At 40.3% G+C, this 8646-nt stretch overlaps 2 protein-coding genes across 6 annotated transcripts in view; one reads left to right on the forward strand and one right to left on the reverse strand.

Moving 5' to 3' along the window:
- The window catches only part of LOC117152798 (gastrula zinc finger protein XlCGF57.1-like), a 32004-nt gene extending 29469 nt beyond the window's left edge, over window positions 1-2535 (forward strand). For 2 of the 3 annotated variants that reach the window (XM_033326412.1, XM_033326411.1), the window contains one exon: window positions 998-2535. In XM_033326412.1, coding sequence (XP_033182303.1) covers window positions 998-1926 — 929 coding nt within the window. In that variant the 3' untranslated portion in view covers window positions 1927-2535. Of the gene's footprint in view, window positions 1-325 lie in introns of all 3 variants that reach the window. The other variant, XM_026374808.1, reaches the window with a different exon arrangement.
- Window positions 2536-2671: 136 nt separating this feature from the next.
- Window positions 2672-7481, reverse strand: LOC113172069 (zinc finger protein 664-like). 3 transcript variants are annotated; one of them, XM_026374884.2, is made up of 3 exons: window positions 7198-7481; window positions 6344-6730; window positions 2672-3374 (listed from the first exon to the last, which is right to left on the reverse strand). In XM_026374884.2, exons 1-3 carry the CDS (start codon window positions 7367-7369, stop codon window positions 3361-3363), a joined length of 573 nt encoding a protein of 190 aa, XP_026230669.1. In that variant the 5' UTR covers window positions 7370-7481; the 3' UTR covers window positions 2672-3360. The 3 variants fall into 3 exon arrangements, with proteins under 3 accessions (XP_026230669.1, XP_026230668.1, XP_026230667.1); XM_026374883.2 differs by having other exon boundaries at window positions 2672-3424; XM_026374882.1 differs by lacking the exon at window positions 2672-3374 and having other exon boundaries at window positions 4587-6730.
- Window positions 7482-8646: the final 1165 nt, after the last annotated feature.

The following is an 8646-nucleotide window of genomic DNA, read 5'->3' on the forward strand; positions in this document are numbered from 1 at the left end:
AATTCCCAATAAATACATTGATTTAAACAGTGTTTGAATGAATGTGAATCTCAGATTGTTTCCAGCAGCGGTCGTTACAGTAACGTTACATCTCATTTACGTTACACAAACGTGAAAATACTCAGTTACAAGTTTAACACTCAGTACTTACTCAGCTGGTACCGTCCCTCCTCCACTGTTTGGTACCTGAACCCTGAAAATGTCTGTTTGTGCTTCTATAACATCACTTATTAATACATTTCACTTTGTCACTGTACTAAATTCTATGTTTTCTCTTCATATTAGTATGTTGTCTTATGTTTCATGTCCCTTTCTGTCCTTACAGAACTCTCACAGCAACATGTCTGTAAGGAGGACAGGGTTCTCTGTGACCAGAAGGATCCAGATCCTCCACAGATTAAAGAGGAACAGGAGGAACTCTGCACCTATGAGGAGGGAGAGCAGCTTGTTCTGAAGCAGGAGACTGATGATGTTGTGTTGAATTCTACCTGTGAGGAAAGTGACCACCAACTCCTCTTACATGAATCTACTCTGACTGAGAGGCAGGATCAGGAAGGACGTGAGCATGTGGAGTCAGGATCAAGTAGAAATGAGGAGCCAAAGCCCAAAAACAATTCAGACTGGAGAGTGCTCCCACAGCAACACGTCTGGAAGCAGGAGGTTCTCACAGACCAGAACCATTGTGATAGCCACACAGATGAACCATCTTTAAATTGTGACGTTTCAAGTAAAGTTTATGAGCATCAGTACCAAATGAAGATGCATCAGCAAACCCACAGAGGATCTGAGGACATATCAAAGTTTAAAAGACACTGGAAAACACACACAGGTGAGACACTGCATTCCTGTGACACCTGTGGAAAAGGATTCAGTCAGCTATCAGGACTGAAAGCTCATGTAGGAGTCCACACAGCTAAGAAGCCACACGTTTGCATCACCTGTGGGAAAAGTTTTAGGTACATGTCAAAACTGAAAACGCATATGAGAATCCACACAGGTGAAAAGCCGCACATTTGCATCACCTGTGGGAAAAGATTTAGGAACATGTCAAGACTGAAAACCCATATGAGAATCCACACAGGTGAGAGGCCACACGTTTGCAACACCTGTGGGAAAAGATTCACAGAAAAGTCTGTACTGATCAGGCATGAGAGAATCCACACAGATGAGAAGCCACATGTCTGCAACACCTGTGGGAAAAGATTTAGGGACATGTCAAAACTCAAAACGCATATGAAAATCCACACAGATGAGAAGCCACACGTTTGCAACACCTGTGGGAAAAGATTTAGTTACATGTCAAAACTGAAAACGCATATGAGAATCCACACAGGTGAGAGGCCACACGTTTGCATCATCTGTGGGAAAAGATTTAGGGACATATCAAGACTGAAAACGCATATGAGAATCCACACAGATGAGAGGCCACACGTTTGCAACACCTGTGGGAACAGATTCACAGAAAAGTCTGTACTGATCAGGCATGAGAGAATCCACACAGGTGAGAGGCCACATGTCTGCAACACCTGTGGGAAAAGATTTAGGGACATGTCAAGACTGAAAACGCATATGAAAATCCACACAGATGAGAAGCCACACGTTTGCATCACCTGTGGGAAAAGATTTAGTTACATGTCAAAACTGAAAACGCATATGAGAATCCACACAGGTGAGAAGCCACACATTTGCATCACCTGTGGGAAAAGATTTAGGGACATGTCAAAACTGAAAACGCATATGAGAATCCACACAGGTGAGAGGCCGTATCCTTGTGACATGTGTGGTAAAAAATTTACCTTAAAGTCTGTACTGATCGGTCATTTAAAAATTCACACAGGTGAGAAGCCGTTCAGCTGCAAAGTCTGCGGGAAACGATTCAATCGGATGACGCATGTAAGAAGTCACATGAAAGTTCATAGTATTTAATATCTATGACACAGTTGAACGGCCTCATATTAAACAGGTACATGCTTATAAAGCAGTGAAAGAATAGAACAGACTGAAAATGGACAAATGTGACTGAAGGGGTCAAGAAGCTGCTCGAGTCTTCTTAACAAACAGAAGTGGTTTTGACACTGACGATCACATTAAGAGCTTTTACTAAATGTCATGAAGGTTACTTTTCATTCAAATCTGTTTATTTTCCACCATTTTTATGTTTCAGTCTTTTCTTGTTTGTTTATTTTTAGATTTTGTTATTGTTATGATAATGTTCTCATTATTGTTGGTGCTGGTAATGTTTCATGTTTCATGGGCTGGATCACAGGCAAAATCGAACTTTTTATTTGATGACTAAAGTGCTCTAGAAATAAAGTTTGACTTTAACAGGAGATTAAAAAACAAGCTCCACCTCGACAAACCTGTTAGATGTTCTGGAGTCAGTTTTGATTTTTAAAAATACGGGTATATGGATGTGACGAGGCCGTTCTGAACAACAGTTTTTAACAGTTATTACTTTGACTGTATTTTTCAGTATGTTTCTAATACTGTGAATGTACAACTACTGCCTTACTACATTAAAGAATCTTCACTGTTGTAGTTTATGTTTCAAATATTGATTCATCTGTAGAAAAATCTAATATCGGATCTTTCAGACATTCTAGCGTGCACCACCTGTCCCACATCTCTCCTTTTAGCTAAACAAAGCTAATTTGTGGCAGGGCCGGGCTGGTGGAGAAACAGAAGAGATGCAGATACACTGTCTTTGTACTGAGGGGCTAATCGGAAAACAGACGTTTAATGTGTGTTTCTACAGGCAGCAGAGCTGAGGAATCGGTAGAGGTTTACAGTTACAGTGCATGTGTGACAGCAGCTTTAGATTGTCTTGGCCATCTGAGAACAATCAATTATATACTAAAGTACAGTACTAGAGTACATTTACTCTTTTGCCACAGTTCTGAAAGCTCTACCACACGTCGTACATGAATTTGGTTTCTCACCTGTGTGGATTCTTAAATGAATTGTCAGGCATGATGAGTACACCAATTCTCTCCCACAGATGTTACAAACATAAGGGTGAAGCTGGGACGTCAGAGACTTGTCCACGTTGTCACTGTGACTTGTGTTTTTGTGATGTCTTTTCTCTGTATTTCCAGTTGATGCTGAATCTACACGTTTGCTTCCTTTCTGATCTCGGTTTTCAGCCACAGTCGAGAGTTGAGCTGCTGGTCACTCAGTGGTTCTGGTTCACTGTGGTCACTTTCCTCACAGGTAGGAGTCAACATAACATCATCAGTCTCCTGCTTCAGAACAAGCTGCTCTCCGTCCTGACTGGTGCAGAGTTCCTCCTGTTCCTCTTTAATCTGTGGATCTGGATCCTTCTGCTCACAGAGCTGCTGGTCTGTGAGAACCTCCTCCTCCTCATAGACATGTTGCTGGAGCGATGGGACACAAGACACAGTTTACTAAAGTGATGATAGAAAACCTGGGTAAAAAATAAGAGGAAATATTCAGGTGATAATCTGAGAATTAATGAACTATTAGTGTGCTTTGTCAGTCTGAGCCCAGTAGGTCCAACACAGTGACAACAGCTGTTTCCTGTTTAATGTGAATGAAGACTTGTATCAAGTAAACATCAGTTTGAATATCAAACTTTGTGCCTCCTTCACTCTTCATTTGAGCTGCGAGTGTGAAGAACAGCAGGAAACCTGTTTTACTGACGGTGACACGTCGACTGTCTGAACAGCATCTCTGCTGTCTCCACCGTGTTGAACACGTTTCTACGTGTTACATATTCCAAAGGTTACGATCATCTGAGCAAATAAAACGAAGGTTACGATCATCTGAGCAAATTAAACTCGTATCACACCCTGTCAGTTCCCCTCAGTGTCTCACCCACCGTGCTCCGGTTTCCAAACGATCGATCTCTTCTTCGTACTCGACGATAGTTTTTTCAAAGACTCTGAATATTTAGTTAGTCGCTCGGTGACGAACTCTCGCAGAGGAACAACTGAAGACTTCGCTGCTTCTTTACTATTTAACTTTATATTTTCACTCCACACATACTGTTTAATCTTTAACATCCACAGAGCTAATGTGCTGTTATTTACTTCCGCCGGACGTCACACTGTGGAGTTCCGGCGGTGAACGTGAGTTAGCTTTAAGTTCCGCCTTCATTTAATGACATTTCACATCCTTCTTCATCCTACAATAAAAGCTGTTCCTCTTTTACATAATTTACCTTTGAAAGAGCACAACCATGTTTTTGCAAAAAGAAAACAAACAATAAAATAACTGACCCGTCAGTTCCGAACCGATGTATTTGTGAATAATAAATCTAGATTATTTAACATATTCAGACAGCAGCTTGTTTAGGTAAGTAATTCTTACTCTTTGTCTTAAGATATTACAGTTTCTCCTGTCTTTGTCTTATTTTGAAATTCTGGGATAACAATGATAATTGTTTGTTAGTGTTTTTAAAACGCAGCATAAACAGCAGGTGATGAATTAACCTCTTTGCATGTTAGGGATGCTAATTTCAGCCTTGTCTGTTGGACATCAGACTTTAATTAGATCAGATTCAATCTTATAAAATGACTACAAACTTGAACCACTGATTGCTTAAAAAGAGCACACAAAATTCAGTCTTTTGAAATATTAATATTTATGGCATTTGCCAAACGTCCAGAAGGAATTCCAACTCCATATTCATATCAGTTTATCAGTCATCACTGTGAACAATCATTTTCAATATATACTAGTAGAAGACTAAGATAGTTGTGACAAACTGTTCATAAAAATGGACAAAAACCAAATCGAAACAACCAGTAAAACACACACACACACACACACACATATATGTTTATATATGTTTATATATGGTGTAGAATGGCACCCGGTTGAAATATTGACCCATTTTCATTCATCTCCCATCTTCTGTATATATACACTGAGTTTTCTGTATTGATGTGTGGATCTTTCCTGGTTGTGGTTCCCTTTCTTTCTGTTTGAATTGAGAACAACTGTACTGAGGCAAAACAATTTTCCCCTGGGATTAATAAAGTTTTTTCAATCTTGAATCTTTAAACCTAGGCTGGAATTTGTCAGATTTATCTGGAAGTTTGTCTTTTTAAGTCGTTTCTTAGACTTATAACCTTGACCAATGGTTTCCCGAACCACAAAAATCTTCATATCAGGGTCCACCTTCTACAACTTTCATCTCTTCTAAGATTTTCAAAAATCTTTGCTTGTGCTACAACATACATACACTAATTGTTTTATCAGACCCAGACTTTCATCGTGAAGTTCTAAGATGCAGCTCAAGTTTCTTATAAGACCATTCTTCATTCCTCAGTCCGTGTTTGACTTGGAACGAGAATCAAGGACCAAGGAGGTATTTGTGAGGAGTGAAATGATACAAGCAAGGGAAATTACCATGCATATAAACGACTTAAGATGTACCCCCTGATTTCTGTGAAGATTTTCAACCAGGTCATGAAACTTGTTCAAGAACTTAAAGCAGGTCCAGTTTCCACAGAACAGCAACTCTGAAACCCCCGATTTCTCCCACCTCAAACCAATCTACTCATTTAGCAAAAGCACAGTGCATGATAGGTAACTATCCCTGAACCTTCCGCCATAGACAACAATGTTCTGGTGTCTCAAACCTGGGTTGCAGTAGCAACTCCTACAATTTTTAACACTTACAATATGTGCTGTGTTTCTGTTACAAGCGGTATCAGGAACATTTACATAAAGATGAGCACTTTAAAGCTCCATAAGTGATGACAAGCTGCCAAATCGTGACTGTTGTCCCAGATTTCTGAATCAATGTGTGAAAAATGTAAATATCTGAAAGCTCTCCCACAAATTTCAAACTTTCGAAGACTTTAAACTGCATGAACTGTCATGTGCCTTTTCAAGTATGCCTTCAGATGAAATCTTTTCCCACAGGTGTTGCAGAGGAATGGCTTCTCACTGCCATGAAATTTTAAATGAGTATTCAATGCTGACAATTGCTTAAATTTTTTACCACAAATCTCACAAGCATATGGTCGCTCACCTGTGTGGACTCTCACATGCTTGACCAATTCATTCCTGTCAATGAATCTTTTCCCACAGGTGTTGCAGTGGTACGGCTTCTCCCCTTTGTGGATTCTTTTCATGTGGACTTTTAACTCACCACTAGTTCTGAAAGCTCTCCCACATGATTTACATGAAAATGGTTTCTCACCTGTGTGGATATTTCCCATGTGGGCTTTCATATCAAAATTAGTTCTGAAACCTCTCCCACATATTTTGCATACATATGGTCTCTCACCTGTGTGGATTTGTATGTGATATTTTAAATGTGCTGTCTGTCTGAATCTGTTCCCACAGGTGTTGCAAACATACGGCTTCTCACCTGTGTGAATTTTCACATGTTGGCTCAATGAAGAATTTCTCGTGAATCCTTTCCCACATGTGTTGCAAACATATAGTTTCTCATCTTGCTCCACACCTACATTTTGGGCTAGAAGAGAGCTGTGAGAGAGGAGCACTGATTGGTCTGTTATTGGTTCTGGTTCATTGTGGTCTCTTTCCTCGTACGTAGGAATCAACAGAAGGTTTTCAGTCTCCTGCTTCAGAACAAGCTGCTCTCCCTCCTGACTGGTGCAGATTTCCTCCTGTTCCTCTTTAATCTGTGGAGGATCTGGATCCTCTTGGTCCAGACCGGAGTTGCTGTCCTGGTCACAGAACTCCTGCTCAGTGAGAACCTCCTCCTTCTTACAGACACGTTTCAGTGGGAGCTCTGGGGAGACGAAAGGACAATAAATTCGTTTTTGTTAAGATATTCATCTTGTTGGAACCACAGCATCGACAATAGTCCAGGGCTTAATTAACAAATTAACTCCAGTAACCGTTAAAATAAAGGTTCAGATTTGTAGAACCATCATGCTTGAAACACAAAAGGGTGATTTTATTGCTTTAAGTGAACATCAATCAGATGTGGCGTTCCTCAGGGGACAATTCTGGGGTCTCTTTTATTTCATATTTACATGCTTCCTTTAGCTCAGGTAATGGAGTTTTGTAACATTGCTTATCACACGTCACATGACAACTCTCCATAGAGACTGTGGTCCACAGAGTCACTGAAGAAGTGTCCTGAACAAAGAAATGCATGAAAATAATCCACCAACAAAAACACTGATGTGACCTCAACATTAACAACGCTCGAGTCAGAACTACGTGACGACTGTCCCCTCAGTGTCCACCCACCGATCCTGTGCAGTTTAATCTCCGGTTTCCAAACGATCTCCAACAGTCTCCGCTGACGATCGATCTCTTCTTCGTACTCGACGATAGTTTTTTCAAAGACTCTGAATATTTCTTCAGCAGCAGCAGTTAGTCGCTCGGTGACGAACTCTCTCAGAGGAACAACTGAAGACATCGCTGCTTCTTTATACCTGAGTCATTTATCTTCGATTTACCTCCATCCACCGTCTTCTAGTTTAATCCACACATACAAACAGCTTCAGCTGCTACTGCCGTTCTGTTTTTTACTTCCGCCGGACGTCACACTTTGAGGTTCCGACAGTAAACGGGACCTTTCTTTAGTTCCCCCTTCACCGCAGCATGGGGACACTTTACCCTGCTTCATCCCACAACACAGTTTTTTAACATACTATTACTTTTTATATTGTATCAAATATGATTTGTTTGTTATATATATTCATTCTGTATCTAACAAAGAAATAGGCATAAGTGAAAGAAGTGGATTCGCAGTAAAAAGAGTTATTTGATGTGTCAGAATATTATATAATAAATACAAAATTTAAAACAAAAAATCAAACCAACAACAACAACAACAACTGTTTCTCGCTCAGTAGTTAAGTTTGTTTACTTTCATTAAAGTAACAGGACACGGTTGACTTTCTTTAATATATCTCTCTATACAGGGGGAGGAGGTGGAGGTCGTGTCCGAGTACAAATACCTGGGAGTGTACTTGGACAACAAACTGGACTGGACCAAAAACTCATCAGCATTGTACAGAAAGGCTCAGAGCCGGATGTACTTCCTGAGGAGACTCAGGTCCTTCAACGTCTGCAGCACCATGCTGAGGATGTTTTATGAGTCTGTAGTGGCCAGTGTCATCTTCTATGCTGTGGTCTGCTGGGGCAGCAACATGAAGGTGGCAGACACTAACAGACTGAACAAACTGATTAGGAGGGCTGGCTCTGTTCTGGGGGTGGAGCTGGACCCTCTACATGTTGTAGCTGAGAGGAGGAGGCTGTCCAAACTCCTCTCAATCCTGGACAATCCCTCCCACCCACTGCACAGTGTGTTGGACAGAGGAGCACGTTCAGCCAAAGACTTATTAACATTAAATGTTCCACAGAGAACCACAGGAGATCCTTTCTACCTGTGGCAATCAATCTGTACAATTCCTCCCCCCTCTGTAAGGGACGGGGGAACTGAAACTGTCATATTCTTGCTGTGAATATATTGACCCAATTTCATTTATCTATTTACGTATTCTGTATATATATATATATATATATATATATATATATATATATATATATATATATATATATATATATTGTGTTTTTCGGTATTGATGTTATTGTGTATTTCTGTTGGTGTTGGATCTTTCCTGGTTGTGGTTCCTTTTCTTTCTGTCTGTTTTGAAAACAATGGTAATGAGGCAAAACAATTTCCCTCTG

Source organism: Anabas testudineus, chromosome 17 (genome assembly GCF_900324465.2).
Source record: "Anabas testudineus chromosome 17, fAnaTes1.2, whole genome shotgun sequence".
NCBI classification, from domain to species: Eukaryota; Metazoa; Chordata; class Actinopteri; order Anabantiformes; family Anabantidae; genus Anabas; species Anabas testudineus.

Excerpts from the sequence above, each read along its gene's own strand:
- LOC113172069 (XM_026374882.1), bottom strand. The coding sequence starts at position 7,369 with ATGTCTTCAGTTGTTCCTCTGAGAGAGTTCGTCACCGAGCGACTAACT. Across the intron at positions 6,731-7,197 it reads GATTAAACTGCACAGGATCG|AGCTCCCACTGAAACGTGTC; the intron begins GTGGGTGGACAC and ends TCGTCTCCCCAG.